Here is a 20,275-nt window from a genome sequence, read left to right on the forward strand (position 1 = left end):
TTCATCTGCCATTTTGTTGCCCGGTCATCCAGTTTTGTGAGATCCCTTTGTAACTCTTAGAAATCAGCTGTGGACTTCTACTATCTTGAGTAATTTTATATCGTCTACAAACTTTGCCACCTCCCTGTTTACCCCTTTTTCCAGATCATTTATGAATATGTTGAACAGCACAGGTCCCAATATAAATCCTTGGGGAATTCTGCTGTTTACCTCTCTCCACTGTGAAAACTGACCATTTATTCCTATCTGCAGTGAAAACCAATGCAAGGAATTCATTTAGCTTCTCCTCAATGGCCTTGTCTTCCTTGTGTCCTGTTTTAGTGCTTCAATTGTCCAGTGGCCCCACTGATTGTTTGGCAGGTTTCCTGCTTCTGGTGTACTTGAAATAAAGTTTTTGTGTCTTCTAGTCTGCTAGTTGCTCTTCAAATTCCTTTTCAGCCTGCCTAACTAGACGTTTTAATTTTACTTGCCAGAGTTCATGCTGCTTTCTATTTTCTTCAGTAGGATTTGACATCAGATTTTTAAAGGGACTCTTTTTGTCTTTAACCACTTCTTTTACTCTGTTTAGCCATGGTGACTTTTTTCCCTCTTCTCTTACTGTTTTTTTTATTTGGGGTATACACATAGTTTGAGCCTCTGTGGTGTGTGGTGTTTTTTAAGTTTCCATGCAGCTTACAGGCATGACTGTTTGTTTGTTTGTGACTGTTCCTTTTATTTCTGTTTAACTAGCTTTCTCATTTTTGTGTAGTTCCCCTTTTTGAAATTAAATGCTACTGAGGTAGGGTTCTTTGGTGTGTGTGCCCCCTTCCCCCCGCCCCAGGATATTAAATTAAATTTATATTATGGTCGCTCGGAGCGGTTCAATTATAATCACCTCTTGCCACTTGGGACAAAATCAAGCATTGCCTCTCCCCTTGTGGGTTCCAGAACTAGCTGTTCCAAGAAGCAGTCATTAATTGTGTCTAGAAATTGTATCTCTGTATCTTGTCATGAGGAGACATGTACCCAGTCAGTTTGGAGATAGTTGAAATCCCCCATTATTTTTGAGTTTTCTGTTTTTGTAGCCTCTCTCATCTCCCTGAGCATTTCACAATCACTGTCGTCATCTTGTTCAGGTGGTCAGTAGTGTATTCTTAGTGCTATGCTCTTAACTATTCAAGCATGGAATTTCTGTCCATAGAGATTTCTACAGTGTGATTCGTTTAACATTTTTACTATATTTGACTGTATACTTTCTTTCACATGTAATGCCCTCCCCCAGCAGCACAACCTACTCTGTCTTTCCTGTATATTTTGTACCCTGGGTATTACTGTGTCCAATTGATTATCATTATTTCACCAAGTTTCTGTGATGCCTGTTATATCAATAGCCTCATTTAATACCAGTCACTCAAGTTCACACATCTTAGTATTTAGACTTCTAGTATCTGTATACAGGCAATTACAAAATTTGTCAGTATTTAGTTGTCTGCCTTCAAGTGATGTAAATCAATGGGACTCTTTTTCATTTGACTGTTTCTCTTCAATTCCCATTTGTAGTTTATCCACTTCTGTCCTCTCCTCTTTACTAGGATATAGAGAATCCCCTTTAATAAATCCACTAAGGGATGTGTCTGCTTGAACCACGTGCTCCTCTGCACCCATCGGCTTTCTCCCAGCCCTTAGTTTAAAAACTCCTTTATGACCTTTTTAATTTTACATGCCTCTCTGTATATTGGTAATTCAGTCATTTTGATATGTTTTGCAATAACACACGTGATTTGTTCCTCAGGTGCGGCAGCAGCTGCTGTGATGTCCAGCTCTAAAGTAACCACAGTTCTGAGGCCAGCTTCACAGTTGCCAAATGCAGCAACAGCTCAGCCAGCTGTTCAGCACATCATTCATCAACCAATCCAGGCAAGCGGCAATCATGCTGTATTGCAGACACTCTATTACTGTTCATTCAGAGATCTTTCTGACTTGTAGGGGGAATCCACCCAGAATGTAAGATTAGCAGCCTTTATTTACTGGGCTGTTGCCATTGGCAACCATCCCTTCTGTTTTTGTTACTTAGACACCCCAGCCTTATGAAGCTGGCATTGGCAGCATCATTCAGAAAGCTTTACAGGCCTTTTTTTGTAGGCTAACTATGAGCTGGAGATTAGACCTTTAAACTGTCTACAAACTGATTAGATTCTGGAGGAGTCCTAATTTTGGATGTGCGTGAAAACTTTATTTAAGTCCAAAAAGGCCTGGCTTGAGTTTGTGCTGTTACTTTATGCTCAGACTTTTAAATCAGTTTGATCAGGGTGATAGAAGCTAAATACTGGACCAGGAAATATATATATTTAAAATGAGATGGTGAAGGGGTGCGTGCTCATGTGGATGTCTGATTCCATATAATGTTGTGCATATTTTTATAGTTATGTTCAAATGTAACCACATTTGCATAACTGTGTATAGTATAGATAACGTTTGGTAGTCATGAATGGAAAGCATCAAAATAAAAAACATATTTTCTAATAGCATATGGAAGCGCTGAATCATTGGAACAGTTTCCATAATATCTGGTCTATTAACTGCTTTTGATCATCAACTACCTCTGATGCTTCTGCTCTGAAAACCAGCCCAGAGCTTCTTAGGAGTTCACAAAAGAGTTTTATAGACTGGGAACATCTCCAAGTGCCAGTATTTTATACTGAGATCTAGGAAATTTGGCTTTATCAAAATATTTCCCAGATACTTTCTCATTTGCACCATTGTGACTTACTTTTATTATTCTGTTGTCTTTACAGTCTCGTCCTCCTGTGACGACATCGAGCACCATCCCTCCTGCTGTAATAGCACCAGGTTCCACCACAAGAGCTCAGTCTCCAGTTATTACTACAACAGCAGCACATGCTACGGAATCAATCCTGAGGTAAACACATAAGGAAAGTGTCTTGGGGAACCCCAAGATTCCTGACATTCATATAGACCGCAGGAAGGGGAGTAGAGGAGGCTGATACCCCTGTGAATGTCAGAAATACTGTATAGGAGTTGAAGAGATTTCTCTGCTGAGGTCCAATTGATACAGCACATGAGTGAGTCAGGAGACATGGGTTCTTTCCTCTGGTCTGCCAGTGACTTGCTGTGTGACTTTAGGCACATCACTTAACCTTTGTCTGAGTGGGTTCATCTGTAAGACAAGGAAAATAATGCTTACCCATCTTTGTGAAATGCTTGCAGCTCTGTGAAGGAAAAACACTGTAAATGCTAAATATTGTTTTCTGTTCCAAGAGAGATAAACAGCTAAACAGGAGCTCATTGACCAATTTGTTTCCCAAGGAATTGGGTTTACTGGTCTGCCAGGGCAGCACCTGGCTAATTCAGTCCCATCCTCTTCTAGCAGAAGTTGCTGTAGAAAATGGCATATTAGTGTTGGACTATTCAAAATATCTCGTGGGGAGGAGGGTTAGAAATTGCAATTAGCTTGTTTTGCTCATGTTGGTATCTCTAGATACTAAGGAATCTGTGTGTTCCCACCTATGGAAGATGCAGAATAAGAATTATACAGCAGTCACTTCTGCAAATTGTGTTAACGTGGATTCGATAGTAGTGTAGCCCTCAAAGAAAAGACAAGTGGAGTCTGATGTCCCTACTTGCCAGTATGGGGGGAGCCAGTATGCCTTGTTTAACTGTCTGGATATTAAATAAAGGTTGCTTCTCTGAACATCCTTTCTTTCTTTTCCCAGTCGGCACACTCTGTCTCTCCAGCAGCACCCACCTTCTGCAGCTATTAGTATTCCGCGTCCTGCGCAGCCACGGGACACAGCAACTCGGATCACACTGCCATCTCACCCAGCCATAGGTACACCAAAACAGCAGCTCCACACCATGACTCAGGTAAATCCCATGAGATGAGATCAGTGTAGTTTCTTCCACAGTTCAGGGTGTGAGAAAGTTGTGATTTTTTTTGGTTCAAAAGTTATGGCCACAGTTGTTCACCTTTGGTTTTGGTGTGATCAGTGCAAGTGGTGTATGGACAAGGGGCAGGTGTATGTGTGGGCAGTCAGCTGTGGGGGGAAAGGGTGTGTGTCGGGAGAAAATCGTGGCCCACAATTGGTTTTTACAGCCTTATCCCATGTTTTTTTTCTTTCTTTGAACCACATCTTGATGACCCAGAGTAAGTGATGAACAGGGTTCAAAGTTAGGATAGAAACCTGGTGTCCTGTTCTCTGAGGAATAGCTACAATATGATTTTAAAACAAATAAAATGTAAAATGTATCTGTACATTTCTCTTGCTGTGAAACTTTCTTTTCTCTAGAAAACCATTTTTAGTACTGGTACTCCGGTGGCGGCAGCAACCGTGGCACCCATTTTGGCAACCAATACTATTGCCTCAGCAACCACAGCTGGTGAGTATTCACAGCTCAGTAGTGAGAGCATCCCTTCTCCACGATGATGAGAGGTACAAGGGGTGGCAGAACATCTTCGATCTGCAAACAGTCATCAGAGATCCTGTCCCTAGTTAGGATGTGAACCGTTTTTGTTGGCAAGTCCGTGGGGGAGGAAATGCTTAGATAGAAAGTTCCTGGTGCTTGTTCTCTAGTTCTCTCTCTGTGTTTAGGATATGGATATTAGGGTGATGCAGCTGTATAGAAATCTCTAGTGTCACTCTCTGTCTTTCAGGTTCTGTGTCTCATACCCAAGCTCCTACAAGTACAATTGTCACCATGACAATGCCCTCTCACTCTTCCCATGCCACTGCTGTGACCACCTCAAACATCCCAGTTGGTGAGTGATTACAGCTTCTGATGGAATGGGTGTAATTCAGCTGACATCTCTTTACTCATTCATCCAGGATGGTCTGGGGCAGCTATATATTACTAGCACATTAAACAAGAGAAATAACAAAAAAATCAATCCAAGTTGGGAGAAACAAACAAGTAGATTTAATGAGCCCTAATATATTTTTAAATGATGCAGGGAGAGTTCTGGAAGCACTTGGTTAGTCTAGTTAACTATTGGCCTCCTCACATGAGTCTTTATTCCAAACAAACTTGAGCCTCCTGGAACTCCATACCATGTAGTATGATGTATTGAGGATATACCTACTAAGGAATATAAATGTGTCTTCCTCAATGAAGGAGTAAATTGATCATGGAGAGTTAAGATTATTCAGGGATTGAGGTCACTTAATTTGATATTGTGTATTTTATATGTCCACTTAGAGCCCAAGGGGCACACATTACAAATGAATAAGAGTTTCCATTCCTTCTCTGATTCTGCCCTGTTAGTGAAATAAAAAGACTTGTTCATTTTCACTGAGGAGAAGAAAGTTTAATCATCTGGATTTCAAACTCTCCTTTTCTGCATCTGCTCTCTTCTTCGTTTTGGCTGTTAGTTGGCTACTTGTTTTTCATTATGCAGCTAAAGTGGTTCCTCAGCAAATCACGCATACTTCTCCTCGAATCCAGTCTGATTATACATCAGAGAGGAGTAATCTCATTCCCATACCTGGACACCGAGCATCTCCAAACCCAGTTGCCATGGAAACAAGAAGTGACAACCGGTAGGTGGGAAAGAATTCTTTAAGTAGAGCTCCTGGCTGCTTCTCTGCTAGAGGTTTATCATATGCATGAATTGACATGATAGCTAACACTTAAGGGTGTCTGAGGTTTCTGAATTTAGCTAGCTGAAAAGGATCTCTAGAATAGTCGAGGCTAGTTGATACTCTTGCTGAGGGAGGTTGCAAAGATTAGAGAGTGGTCTGAGCACTTGGGTTGAAGAGGTGGATGCAAGTTGTAATGATTTGTCTGACACTTGCTGTATCTTATCTGTAGGCAGTCGATGCCAGTCCAATTCCAGTACTTCTTACCAACGTACCCGCCTTCTGCCTACCCTTTGGCTGCACACACTTATACCCCCATCACCAGCTCTGTGTCCACCATCCGCCAATACCCTGGTAAGGAGTTGCCATGCAAGTGACTTTTAGAGCAGTCTTGGAGTAGCAATAAGTGTATGCTAGGCCTGACTGGTACAAGTGTTCAGTGCAGTTCAGGGTACTGGTTCACAGAGATTCTGCTAAACGAGTTTGGGTGTTTATGCAGACCCAAATCTCTTTGGCGGGTCTCCCATCCTCCATGTTCTGATAAGCCAATTTAATTTTGTAATATTCCCACTGCTTTTACCTTACAAACATACACAGTTTTGCTGATGAAGTTGTGGGTCCCCATAACTGGGAGTTGTTCTGGCCTAAGATGTCACTAAACTCAGTACAGTAGCCCCTGGGTTATTTATTGTGATATTACTTCAATATGCTGTTCACTGTCCCCCACTTCCAGTTTTCAGTGTGCTGTTACATTTATGTATTGTTAACAATATATAAATGCATCATGGAAGGTGAGATGCAATGTGAGAATCTGGAGCCCTTTTACAGCAGGGGTGTTTGACACCTTGAGGAGGCATTTTAGAATGGTGAGATAAGTACATTAGTGGGCTCTTTTTCATGAAATGATCAGTAGTGAAAGTTAACTGTATAAATTAGGGTTCAGGCTTCAGAGTTAACATTTCATTCAGGAGAATGGGGCAGTTCACATCTGTCTGACTATTGATTCAAGCAGGTGCAGACTCAAAAATACAACATTAGGTCAGTTCTTGTCATCATGGTTAACATCGCAATCATGAGGGCTACAAATATATCTCTCTTTAAAAAGAAAGCTTATATTTTGGAGCACCATTCTGCATAATGGTTAAATTCCACTGCATTGCGGGTGTTGGATAATGGGTTCGGCTTAAGAACAAACCAGTTCACCCAGTTGTAGTGTAAAGGATTTAGGATTAGAGAAAATTTAAATTAGGCTATATTTTAAAAGCTTTCCACACTTGGATTCTATTCCTCTCTCTTCTTTTGTAAACTATCACAGATATTTTTCTTTTTTAATTTATATTAGTAGGCTCAAAACTTGATCTACTGTTACCAGTTTGCAAGCCTGTGTTTTTAAAATAAATGCTTCTGTGCTATTCTTTTCTTTTTTCAAAAAATGAAAACATTTTGTGTCTTGACACTCAAAGGACTCTTCAGTGACATGTCAGTGGCAAAAGTAGAGACCAAACTGTCAGGGGTAGTATACAGATTTCAGTTGCAGGATTCCAACAGCTAATTTTTAAACTTGTGAGTTAAAGAACAACTTGACAGTATTCTTTCAAAAACACAGGCTTTGCTCCCTTCTTCCTGTTGTATCCCACCTTCTAATTGGTGTTGCAATTAAGTTATAGTATCTTGTAGCAACAGACAGACATTGTAAATGCAAAATTAAGGCATCTGAATTTATGGCTCTCAGCAGTCTGGAGAGTTAGTTTGTGACAGGAAAAATCTTATTCAAATTCTGTTATCTTCAGCAGTAGCAAGGGGATTGCAGACTGTTAAGCAAATTGCTTCATCTTAAATAAAAATCCAAATAGTGTGTAGAACCCCTCTTTATGCACCATAGGAAAATGAAGTAGTCTATTGGGGTGGAAATAATCAATGTTCATGTTACTGTTCTCAGTTTCAGCTCAGGCCCCCAACTCTGCCATCACAGCTCAGACTGGCGTAGGAGTGGCCTCCACTGTGCACCTCAATCCCATGCAGCTGATGACTGTAGATGCATCTCATGCCCGTCACATCCAGGGGATCCAGCCAGCACCTATCGGTGCACAGGGGATCCAGCCAGCACCTATCGGTGCACAGGGGATCCAGCCAGCACCTATCGGTGCACAGGGGATCCACCCAGCTGCACCTATCGGCGCACAGGGACTCCAGCCTGCACCAATCAATGCTCAGCAGCCACAAACAGAAACAAAGACTTCAGGTAACTTCAGCCAACTAGGTCCATGCTGTGTATGGGCTCAGTTCAAGGGAGCAACTGAGCCTTGAATTCACCTCCAGCTTCTTGATCAACTGAAGTATTTTAGCTAGTCTAACTCTCTGGAAAGCCACACCCTGATGAGAAATAGTATTTATATAGTACAAACCTTTATAAAGCTACAGTGGTAATACAATAGCAGACATTGTATACACTAATATGCACTCTCTCCATAGATTTGTTTTTGTTCCATTATTTACGAGCCAAGACTACATGATCAGGTTGCAAGTAGATTTTAGTGATTTGTTTTTTTAAGTTAGTATTGGTCTGACGATGTTATGACTAAAGCTGGAAATGCCACTGCAGCTGAAGAACTTAACAGACCTTCTCTGCACGTGGATGACTCTTCTCAGGAATGGCTAGCTGTTCTCACAGGTAGGATACGTTGCCTATAAATTGCCCAAGACATGAAACCCGTTACAGTCACACTTTGAAAAGTGACTGCAAAATACTTTCACCACCTGGACTACCGCAGGAAAATCCCTTATGCGAGGAAAAACGTCAGTCCAGCTATCCTGAAGACTTTCTGAGGAAAAGGCATCTAGCATCTCAGAGATCACTCTAGCCTCTCCCAGAGCTGGCTGGCAAGCAAATGTTGTCCAGTGTCTACTTCTCACCTGTCTAAATGTCATGAATCAATGGTGAGCTGAGATGGCCAAACACACCTAGCAGAAAATTAGGACACGGCACTATGAGACAGTGCCTTATTTACAAATAATAGGCATTGCCACAGACATGCAATTCTTATGCATATAGTGATACATTCTTCCCTGGCAAGCTCTGCCCCTTCCATTTCTCTTGGAATGCTAGTCTTACCTATCAACAGTGGTTAGGCAGGTGATGCCTTCCATCTCCCCTAGAGCAGGATGTTATTAAATTGCTTTGTACAGCACTACGCTTCAAAACTAGGAGAGAGCTTGGGGAGCAAGTATATGAATACCTACTTTCCCATCAAGTGTTTCTTTTAATAACTGCTGCTTTTCCCATTTTCTCTTTGTTCTGTTCTGTCTCTTCCTCCTTTACTTTCGTGTCCCTTTTGTCCTTCCCAGCAGTGGTCTTGGCAGACGGAGCCACCATTGTGGCCAATCCTATTAGCAACACATTCAGTGCAGCTCCAGCAGCAACCACAGTGGTACAAACTCACAGCCAGAGCGCCAGCGCCAGTGCACCAGCCCAGGGCTCATCCCCACGCCCAAGCATCCTCCGGAAGAAACCCGCCACAGATGGGTGAGTAGGACTTGATTTGGCATGTAATGGCTCTTCTGCTTGGGCTAGTCCAGGGGTGCCCAACCTGCAGGCTGTAGACGGCCCACCAGAGCATTTCGTAAGACCTGCGGCCTGCTCCCGTGCAATATGCTAATGACCAAGTCCTTAGCGTTTGGTCATCATGTTCACATCATTGTAGTTTACACAGCGTGTAAATAGACAATACTGTACATAGAAACAACCTATCTAAATAAATACAAAACAAGCTGAACTTAAAATATAAATCAATACAGGTGACTTTAAATCCTATTAAAATATGTAGAATCTGTTTGGCCCACACACAGTTGTGCTTAGGTTGATGGGGCCCTCCTGTGTAATAGTGTTAGGCACCAGTCATCTAGCCCAAATAGAGGAAACACCTGTGCTTCAGTGAGGGTGGAAAATTTAACCAGTGCAGGATGCAAGTAAGATGCCCATCTCTTTGAAATACACACTTCATCCAGGCTACATTTTTGTCTATCCTGTTTTAGAGCAGATGACTGAGTCATACCTGTTGTCACTAATGGGATAGATAGGACAATTTGACTCCAGCTTGAAATGTGACCTGCAAGGGGAAACTAAATATTTGAGCACTTTCTTTCTGCTTCATGTTTTAAAAAAAAGTTTTTTAAAATTCAGGTTTTGTCTGCCCTGTTCTTACTGGAACACTTTATGGACGAATGCTACTAAGATTGTAACACACAAATGACATGAAAGTGAAACCTGATTAGCAAAGAGAGGAACATAGCTTTAACTTAGACTGTTTAAAACTCCTGCTTAATTCAAATGCTTGAATAAATAGGTAAGGGAAGAACTCTTAGATTCAATAACTCATTGAGGGCTGAACATTTTGCCTTCAACTTTTGAGACTTCCAATGAGTCCTCCAACACTAGACTTGACATACTTGATATTTAAGGTCAAATGCAAAGTAATGCACATTGGAAAACTTAATCCTAACTATACATATAAAACGATGGGGTTTAGATTAGCTGTTACCATTCAAGAAAGAGATCTTGGGAGTCATTGTGGATAGTTCTCTGAAACCATCCACTCAATGTGCAGCAGCAGTCAAAAAAACCAGAATGTTGAGAATCATTAGGAAAGGGATAGATAATAAGACAGAAAAAGATCATATTATCTCTATATAAATCCATGGTACACCCACATCTTGAATACTGCGTGTGGATCTAGTCGCCCCATCTCAAAAAAATATATTGGAATTGGAATAGGTACAGAAAAGGACAACAAAATTTATTAGGGCTATGGAACAGCTTCCACATGAGGAGAGATTATTAATATTGGGACTTTTCAGCTTGGAAAAGAGATGACTAAAGGGAGATATGATCGAGGTCTATAAAATCATACTAGTGTGGAGAAAGTAAATAAGGAAGTGTTATTTACTCCTCATAACACAAAAACTAAGGGTCACCAAATGAAATTAATAGACAGCAGGTTTAAAACAAACAAAAGGAAGTACAGTAGAACCTCAAAGTTGTAAACAGCTTGGGAATGGAGGTTGTTCGTAACTCTGGACAAAACATTATGGTTGTTCTTTCCAAAATTTACAACTGAACATTGACTTAATACAGCTTTGAAACTTTACTATGAAGAAAAAGGCTGCTCTCTCTTTATTTTGTTGTAGTTTACGTTTAACATATTTGCCCTTTTTTTTTTTTCCTTTTGGGGGTGGGGGGTTGCATACTTCTGGTTCCAAATGAGGTGTGTGATTCACTCATCAGTTTGTAAGTCTTAGCATAGGTCCATCAATTGTTATCAGCCAGGATGGGCAGGGATGAAAAACCATGCTCTTGAAGTGTCCCTAGCCTTCAACTTTTGCCAGAAGCTGGGAATGGGCGACTTGATGATTACCTGTTCTGTTCATTCCCTCTGAAGCACCTGGCATTGGCCACGGTTGGAAGACAGGATACGGGGCTAGGTGGACCATTGGTCTGACCCAATATGGCCGTTCTTAATGTTTTTATAAAACAGAGAAATGTCATGCTTTTTTAAAATATAAATCAAACAAAAAAAAGGGGGTCAGTAGCCCAATTTTGTCTTTCTATGTAGGTCACATTTAAAGATCTGTTGTTTCCTAGAATGGTCTGTGGGTTTTTTTTGTGTGGGGTTGGATAGTCTCAGAATTAAACCTTATGGGAATATTCAAGTATTTTATAGTGATAGACTCTTGTGTTTGCCAGACTCACTAGTTGACCAATATAGCATTATGCTGCCCTGTGATAAATGCACATTCAGCCTGCAGAATTCTGCTTCGTAAGCTCATAGCTGAGAGCCCTCTCAGGTCAGGGTGGTTGCTGAGCCTTGGGACAGTAATGGAAGAATGGCTGGCACCACCCAGTGCTGGTAGATAGCCCATTCTACATAGTTGGAGGCTGGTGGTCTCAACACAGTCATGGTGGGCAAGCTGAAAGTAAAATTGTTAAGGATCCTTGGCGCTCTGTGGAGAAGTCCTCAAATTGGGTGAGAGCAGACTGATAGCTTGGACTTACCCTTTCAGGGAAATAAAATATGAAGCCTTGTTTGAAGAAATACTAGAAGCGAATCCTGTTTATCTGCTCACAAGTTTATTAATCCATCACCACCTTAGGAGTGCAATGCAACTAGCACAGGAAGACAAAACCTATTCCACTTGTGGCAGCAAGAGATACAGTCTTTCTTCTGCCTTCATTGGCGTTCAGGTTTCTAAGGGCAACGTACCTGAGCGGCAGCAGTTCCAAGCTTATCTGTGTCTTCCAGACTGGCAGTCCGGAAAAGTCTGATCCCCCCTCAGCCTTCTGAAGTAGCTAGCACCCGTGTGGAGAGCTCTATGCGAAGCACATCTGGATCACCCAGACCTGCTGGGTAAGGATTTCAGACAGCAAATTCTGCATGACAGCACGTCCTGTATAATGGATCAAAGCCAACTGAATTTAGGTTAAGGAGAGAAGGGTGTGTCAAAGATGTCATGTAAACATGACACAAATTCAATGTGAAGTAAAATAGAAACATAAAGGAATGATTGTATTACACCAGAGTTGTATTTTTAACTACTGTAATTGTTCTGTAATTGGCACAAGATCCTAATCCCTTAAAACAGGGGTGACCAACCTGTGGCTCCAGAGCCACATGCAGCTCTTCAGAAGTTAATATGCGGCTCCTTGTATAGGCAGCGACTCTGGGGCTGGAGCCACAGGCGTCAACTTTCCAATGGGCCAGGTGGTGCTCACTGCTCAACCCCTGGCTCTGTCACAGGCCCTGCCCCCACTCCACCCCTTCCTGCCCCCTCCCCTGAGCCTGCCATGCCCTCGCTCCTCCTCCTCCCGCCCCCAGAGCCTCATGCACCTGAAACAGCTGATCAGGAGGTGCAGGGAGGGAGGGGGAGGTGCTGATTGGCGGGGCTGCTGACATATTACTGTGGCTCTTTGCAGTGTACATTGGTAAATTCTGGGTCCTTCTCAGGCTCAGGTTGGCCACCCCTGCCTTAAAAGATCTCATTATCAGATCAGTATCTTATTGCATTTACCCTTTTAGAGCACTGCGAGTTAATTATTTTAAGATGGATTGTTTCCTCAAATGTTTATTTAAAAGGAAGGGCTTCATAATATTTCTGTTTGGGTTTGATGAATAGAAAATTCATTCTTCACAGATACTAAAGTGTTTTCCATTTGGCTAGCCAGATAAGTATCTGTTAGCTCCCTGCTGAAGGGAGCTGACTAGTGTTGGTATCATTATGCTTATAGAAGACAGGCTCAGCAATCACCACTGATAATGCACAACGAAAAAAATTCCTGGCATTCTGTCTAAAAGTAAAGCAAAGGTCTGAGAGCTCGTAGTTCACAATGCCTGGAAATGAATGCTGCAGAGGGTTCAGAGAGAACCGCCTTGCCAATTTCATGATCCAGATCAGAGAAGAACGTGTATCACCTCTTTCCATCACCTCCCCTGCCATAGATTTTTTTTTTTTTAATTTAGACCTAGTCATGAGTTTGCTAAATATATATCAATGGCTATTAGCAGGGATGGTATCCCTAGCCTCTGTTTGTCAGAAGCTGGGAATGGGCGACAGGGGATGGATCACTTCATGATTACCTCTTCTGTACATTCCCTCCGGGGCACCTGGCATTGGCCACTGTCAGAAGACAGGATACTGAGCTATATGGACCTTTGGTCTGACCCAGTATAGCCATTCTTATGTTCTTATACTATGGGAAGGAGAATGATACCAAAACCTATCTTACTTCTAAGAAAGAGCACAAGAAATCAATCTCCTAATCACTTGTGAGATCAGTGTAAACTATCTGGCTGTCACTGAGTTAGGGATGAACATTGTGAGGTAAACATTCCACAAAGTATTCCACATTACTGAGGTAAACATCATGTACTGGGGCAGGAAAAAAAATGGGTTTTCTGAAGGAGCTAGCTCCAAAGCCCAGTTCATTAACTTTACAGGCCTTGTCTGCGGTAGAAAGTCATGGCAGCAGCACTTAAGATGTTGAGTGGATTAAACTAATACTAGTTTTTATGTTTTAGTGCCAAGCCTAAACCAGAAATCCATGTCTCTATGGCTACTCCAGTCACTGTGTCTGTGGAGGCAGTGTCCAATCAAACCAGCGAGCAGCCCACCATTGCAGTCCCACCTACCTCTCAGCAGCCTCCATCTGCCATTCCAACAATTATTGCAGCAGCTAGTCCACCTTCTCAGCCGACAGCACCTCTGTCAACCATTCCAGGAGCAGTTTCAGCTGCTCCAGCCACTTCGAACACAATTATAGCTGCTCCTCCACCTCCATCCACTATGAGTGGGGCCCTCTCCACAGTATTGGGACCCCCAGCACCAGAGATAAAAATCAAAGAGGAAGTGGAACCTATGGACATAATGCGACCAGTCTCAGGTAGGCTTCTGATTAAAGTAACTGCAGTCACTCCTTTTTTGGGGAGTGATGGTAAGGGCTTCACCAAAGCCAACCTGAAACTCCCTTGGACAGTGGTACAGCATGCCAATCATATGGTTGCTGTCAGAGTAATTTTAAATAATTCCTAAAGATTATCTTGTTCCTGTTTTTATTTCAGTGTAAGTCCAGAGTCTACAAACTTGTTTGAATCTTATTTTCAGTGACATGAATGGGTATGAAGTTCTGATGTCCCAGTGACAACTGGAATGGAAAATGAGTCCTGTTGATCCCTAAGCAAGGAATCTTTCTAGATAAATGGGTTTGAGATCAGTTTTAGTCATAGCAGGGGAGAGCATTGTAATGCCAGTGACTATGAACTGTCCATCTTAAATGTAAGAGTTTGCAGAGCGGCCACTGAACCCTTCCATTTAAAAGTTGAGCCTACTTCCTTGGATTTTCTTGTACAATTGTTTGGCTACCCCATATGTCTGGGGAGGATGTGAGACTGAGGTAGCAGCAGAGCAGTAAAATCCGACTTCAATCATACAAAACTGATATAAAAACCCTTAAACATAGATTTCTTCCTTCACCATGCAAATAACATTAAAGTTCCTTTTCCTTGGACAGCTAGTACGTTCTGTTCTATTACCTCTTCTTTCCCCCAGTGACATGAAATTGTTTTCAGGATAGGTATCACCGTGACGGCACTTAGATAGTATTAGCTTGTCACTTTCACACTAGCTGACATAAAGTTGCTCTCTCTTTGTGGCTGTCAGGCTCTTAAACATTTCTCTTCCTGTTTCTATCTTAGCAGTTCCTCCGTTGACTACAAATACCATGTCTCCATCTCTTGCATTGCTGGCCAACAACCTTTCCATGCCCCCGAACGACTTGCCACCTGGTGCCTCCCCAAGGAAAAAACCCCGGAAGCAGCAGCATGTAATCTCCACAGAGGAAGGCGACATGATGGAGACTAATAGCACTGATGATGAGAAATCCACTGCCAAAAGTCTGCTGGTGAAAGCAGAGAAGCGCAAGTCTCCTCCAAAAGAGTACATAGGTAATGGCGTCTCTGATGGTAACTGCTTTCTCTGCTCAAATATCTGCTCTTCTCTTTTCCACCAAATTAGAGTCCTTTGTTCCCTGCCTCTACAATAATGAGACTTCTGTTAAAGAAACCTGAGCTATGAATCAATAGTTAGCCCTTCCATTGTGGTTTTCAAAATGTCTGTTTCTCACAGGCTCCATCTCAGTTTCACCACCTGTAAAATGTTAAGTGACTCATTCAATCCCATGGGGAATTGGCACCTGAGCTGCTTCCTGGTCTTCTGCTTAAATCACTGGATTATGCCAGTCTCTTCTAGTTGAAACTGCAGACATTCTTTAACAGGTCACAATTGTTTCTCTTGGCTCTTTCTTAGATGAAGAAGGTGTCAGGTACGTCCCTGTGCGTCCAAGACCCCCTATCACACTGCTCCGTCACTATCGCAACCCCTGGAAAGCTGCCTATCACCACTTTCAGAGATACAGTGATGTCAGAGTGAAAGGTCAGTTTACTTTTTATGGAATTTCCTGTTGCCCATGCATAATGCTGGGAACAGTTGTCTTTTGAATGGTTGTAGTCATATAGACAAAGGAGTTAAGTAACTGTAGTGTGGCAAATAGAACTTGTTTCTTGTTCAGATATGTTCATCTTGTGAACTAAAGGAAAACTTCTACTAGCTAGCAATGATGCTATCTCTTGTCAGACCTCCTGACAGTAGAGGGAGGCAGTCACACTTAAACAGGCCTGACCTTCCACCCACCAGAGGGAAGTAATACACACCAAGAGTAACCAGCATATTATACTTCTGGGGAAATTCTGTGCCACTGCGCATGCGCAGAATATATGTCCCCACAGATTTCTTTGCTTCCCTGCAGAGCAATAGCTTTCTGACAGGGAAGCAAAGGGAATCCACAAGGGCAGTCATACGACCCTACCCAGCTAGCAGAGAGGTAAATCACTGTGGGGCAGGGGGAGGGACTGGGGAAGACCCAGCTGGTGGCTCCTACCCTGCACCTGGCTCAGCTCCTAGTCCCAGCTGGGCTGGGGAGGATGGGACTTCCTCTTTCCCTGCATGGCATCTAGGGCCATGTCAGACCCACTCCAGAGTTCTCCCTTGGCTATAGGAAGCTTTTCAAACTCTCCTCCCCCCACTTCCTGCACCCATTGCACCTCAGCTGAAGGGGGAGGGATCACTGTACAGGGAGCTGCTCCCCCATCTGCCCAATCCCCATGCATCCAGACCCTCCTGCTGAGCCTCACCACACCCCTGCACCCAGAACCTCCCTGACAAACCTCACTCCCCCTGCACCTGGACCACCCCAACGAGCCACCCGCACCAAGATCCCCACCCTTCCGATCCCCAACCTGCTGCACCTGGATCCCCACCCCATTGAGCCCCCCACATCCACACCCCCTGTTGCTGAGCCCCAACCACCTTCACCTGGTTTCCCCTGCAGAGTCCTATTACCATTGCACCCAGAACCCCCCAACAAGCCCCTGTGCATTTAGATACCCCCGTGCCTGGATCGCCCATTGAGCCACCTGCACCCAGATTGCCCCACACAGAACCCTTTCAACCCACACCTGGATCTCCCCACACTAAGCCCTTCCACGCTTGGATCCTGCCTTGCTGAGCCTGCCTGCCCACAGCTGGTGCACCTGGCACAGAGGGGCAGGACCCTAGGGTGTTTCTGGGGCAGGCCTGGTCCTTGCGCTGTGTCAGGGTTGGATGCAGCCTCACCACTGAGTCCGTGTCCTGGGGGGAGCTACACAGTGATCTCCCACCTCTGTGCAGCCAGTGGCCTGTGCTCCCCAATGCCATGCTGGAGCCTCCACATTTATTTGACAAATAAAATTTGCAGAATCTTAAAATATTTTTTGGCGCAGAATGCCCTTAGGAGTAATATTACAAATGATAAAAAACTGTTTTGGCATGTGTCTGTTGAACAATATGTTCTGTCAGCAACAGGAGAAACCTACTACTGAAAATCTGCTAAAAGTAGATGTACACTGCAGCATTCTGACATGCATGCTTTGCTGATCAGCAAATAAACATGCAGAGTTAAAGGAAAACTACCGTACTCCTGGCTTCAGAATAACTAGATTTGTCAACTGACCAATGTTTCCGTTTTTAGCATCTATCTCTAACCTTAGGGAACTAGAGACTGACTATCCAAGGGATTTTGAGGCCAGTGTATATCTGATTATGTTTGTAGCTGCTGTATAAGCACGTCCATAAGAGGAGCAGACTTGTACCTGTGGACAGGTGTGAGACAAATCTTCAGTCTCCACACAGGTCTTTGAGGTCTGCAGTTTCAAGACAGGAAAAATCAACACTGAATTTTTTCCTCTCTCTCTGTATGTCTGTCCAGACGTGCAGCCCCTCCACAGGGAGGCAGGAGAAGTTTGCATTGAATGGGTGGACTGAGGTTTGGGCCTCGGGGTGTGTGCTGAGGAGCCTGGGGCACAGAGGGACTCAGAGAGCGGCGGGAGTGAGGAAAGGTGGTGGGGTAGGCACTCATCTTGGCCTGGGAGATGGCAGGCTGAGGAAGCAGCACAGTCTGGGCAGGCACCCAGAGCAGTTGTCTGTCCAGCTCCCTCCCCTGGCTGCTGCTTTTACACAACTGGCTCCTGCCCTGAAGAGAAAGCAGTCTTCCCCCAGCCCCAGAATTATGATTCTGCCCCTTCCCCACTCCAGCTGCCTCCTCTCCCAAGCGCTGAGGGAGTTGGACCAGAGGAGGAGCAGGGCTGGGCTGCCCTGTCTTCTCCTCTGCAGGTACAGAGGAAATGTTGTAGAGGCAGAAACATAGACCAGCCTCCACACTATGTCCATAGTGGGAGCACTAACCCTTACTATTGTCCTGTCACCCCCCCCACCCGGTTCTGCTGCCCCTACCTCTACGTATGTGTGAGATCTTGAGATATCTGCTACATGAGTGAATATTGCTGTCCTGACCAACTGACCTGTGTTCAGTTCTTACTGGAGCATGTGAAGGGAAAAAAATCTTACAGTATCATAACTGTCCTTTGTTTCTACGTTAGACACATCAAGTTTGTGTTCTTTGGTTTTAGAAGAGAAGAAGGCTATGCTGCAGGAGATTGCCAATCAGAAAGGAGTATCCTGCCGTGCGCAAGGTTGGAAAGTCCATCTCTGCGCAGCACAGTTACTGCAGTTGGTAAGTGAATGGGGCTTACCAGTTGAGCGTCCTACAACATGGGGAAAGTAGGAGTACTCCTAGATGAACATTAGCTCTTTTGAAAGCATCACGAATTAGAAAAACACATCAGTCACTGGAGTATCTCACCGTTTGGTCTGTAGGGAGCTGGCCATATGCTCTCCAGTTATCAGGAATGTGTTGCATGTGGTTCTGAACTTCAAGGAAGTGGAGGTTTGGATTCAGACATAAGAGCTGATGCATTCTGTTCAGATGCTCAAAACTGGCAACTCCCTCTCTCTGATGCACAGGTCTGAAGACGTGTCTGTTTAGGATGGTGCTGCTGATACGAGGCAGCACTGCTCTGCATTCTTGGATGTTTCTCTTTTGGGGTTGGGGTGAGGTAGGTGCTCTGCATTCTAGCATCAAACTCCCCCAAACCTCTGCATTCCCAGAATAGTATTGAGGGAAATAAGGGAAGCAGCTCTGCATTTCAGAAGGTTCAGGGCTGCTCTGGATTCAGATGTGGGGATGCAATTTGTACTTCTCTGAATTCTTCAAAGTATCTGTTTCAGGGGCAAGGGTCAGAGTGCATCTCCGCATTCTAGACAGCACTGGTTAGGATCCATGCTCTTTCAGAAGTGGAGCAATTCTTTTATAGGATGTTAGTACGAAGAATAACACCACTCTACTTCAAAGGCTCCATCTCATGAATAAGCAACATGCGTAGCTGAGGGAGGAGCAGAATAGCCTCACTTGTTTGTGTATAATTTTCTTAATATGGAGGAATGTTGTGCATTCTAGTGATGGGCATTCTCACTATGGTCTCATGTCTTCTAGACTAACCTGGAGCATGACGTGTATGAGCGCCTCACCTCTCTGCAGGAAGGGATAATCCCCAAGAAAAAGGCAGCAACTGATGATGACTTACATCGAATAAATGAACTGATACAGGTAAAAGTTGATGGCTCAGTATATCTACTTTACCCTTAATTACACACTCACTCTATTGCTGCCTATGGTGCAGTTAGTAAGAACTACCAAGGGGGAAAAAATGTTAGTGTATTTCAAGTGTGATTATTCCAAGGTGACTTACAGACTTGGAAATGACTGAGAGTTCTGCTCTTAATGACAGTGGTGTGTGTATTTCAGGGGAATATGCAGAGGTGTAAACTTGTGATGGATCAGATCAGTGAGGCCCGAGACTCTATGCTGAAGGTCTTGGATCACAAGGAACGTGTTCTGAAGCTCTTAAACAAGAATGGAACTGTCAAGAAAGTGTCTAAATTAAAGCGAAAAGAGAAGGTCTAGAGCCAGAAGAATAAGGACTGTGGAAATGGAGAATGTGTACAGAATGGAGTTGTTCAGTCTTTTTTTTATTTTGGGTTTATTTTTAAGTAGAGCATCTGACTAAAAAGGATGAGTTCTAGAGAACACAGATGGATGTGTGGAGCCCAGTGACCTGGAGGGATTGGCCTGGATCTGTCATAATGAACAAATATTTTTCTGTCAGGCTCATCCCTTTTAAACTCTTTGAAGTCACATTTGTTTAACCCTCCTGACATGTCAGTGCCCACTAATTGGTACTCATAATGCAGAGTGTCATGAACAGTCTCCTTTTCATTTTAGAGTTTAGAGGTAACTTACAGGTTTCTCCATGGATTCCTGCAGGAGACCTCAAGAATTTGATCTGAAAGTATTGGCTCAGACTGCCAGGACCTTTTCAAACCATTAAAAATGACACCATTTCCAGTTACCTCCCCACCCTTCCAGTTTTGCTGACTTTCCAGTGTCTGTAGTAGCCTTCTTAAACCAGTGCCATTGCACTAGATCTGCCCCATTTAGAATCTCCTGGTTCTGAAGTCCTAGCTGTCAATTTTTTTTTTTAAAGAACCATTTCAAAGTGATTTTGTAGTATCTGTTCTGTGTGTGTTCATGTTGGTGCTCTCAGATACTTGTTTTGAAGTACTTCTCTTCCAACACAGTACTTCTTGTAGCTGGTGTGATGCTGTTAATTGTATGTACCACATACATCCTGTAAACCTGAATAAAGGACTTGGAGACTTTTGTA

The 20,275-nt window shown here is 43.4% G+C and overlaps 2 protein-coding genes across 19 annotated transcripts in view; one reads left to right on the top strand and one right to left on the bottom strand.

Annotated features, from left to right (window-relative positions):
- UGGT1 (UDP-glucose glycoprotein glucosyltransferase 1) overlaps positions 1–3,424 on the bottom strand; it is a 116,671-nt gene extending 113,247 nt beyond the window's left edge. The window contains exon 1 of the mRNA XM_073360120.1: positions 2,750–3,424. The gene's annotated coding sequence lies outside the window, so the exon portion shown is untranslated. The remainder of the gene's footprint in view (positions 1–2,749) is intronic.
- The window catches only part of SAP130 (Sin3A associated protein 130), a 36,105-nt gene extending 15,830 nt beyond the window's left edge, over positions 1–20,275 (top strand). For 5 of the 18 annotated variants that reach the window (XM_073360127.1, XM_073360125.1, XM_073360131.1 and 2 more), the window contains 16 exons: positions 1,772–1,896; positions 2,775–2,899; positions 3,714–3,864; positions 4,287–4,377; positions 4,652–4,756; positions 5,393–5,534; positions 5,806–5,927; positions 7,513–7,815; positions 8,919–9,096; positions 11,870–11,974; positions 13,643–14,004; positions 14,816–15,064; positions 15,426–15,551; positions 18,092–18,225; positions 19,045–19,158; positions 19,357–20,275. In XM_073360127.1, coding sequence (XP_073216228.1) covers positions 1,772–1,896; positions 2,775–2,899; positions 3,714–3,864; positions 4,287–4,377; positions 4,652–4,756; positions 5,393–5,534; positions 5,806–5,927; positions 7,513–7,815; positions 8,919–9,096; positions 11,870–11,974; positions 13,643–14,004; positions 14,816–15,064; positions 15,426–15,551; positions 18,092–18,225; positions 19,045–19,158; positions 19,357–19,515 — 2,591 coding nt within the window. In that variant the 3' untranslated portion in view covers positions 19,516–20,275. The remainder of the gene's footprint in view (positions 1–1,771; positions 1,897–2,774; positions 2,900–3,713; positions 3,865–4,286; positions 4,378–4,651; positions 4,757–5,392; positions 5,535–5,805; positions 5,928–7,512; positions 7,816–8,918; positions 9,097–11,869; positions 11,975–13,642; positions 14,005–14,815; positions 15,065–15,425; positions 15,552–18,091; positions 18,226–19,044; positions 19,159–19,356) is intronic. The other 13 variants (XM_073360135.1, XM_073360137.1, XM_073360144.1 and 10 more) reach the window with 10 other exon arrangements.

The sequence above is a fragment of the Lepidochelys kempii genome, chromosome 9, assembly GCF_965140265.1.
Source record: "Lepidochelys kempii isolate rLepKem1 chromosome 9, rLepKem1.hap2, whole genome shotgun sequence".
Taxonomy (NCBI): Eukaryota; Metazoa; Chordata; order Testudines; family Cheloniidae; genus Lepidochelys; species Lepidochelys kempii.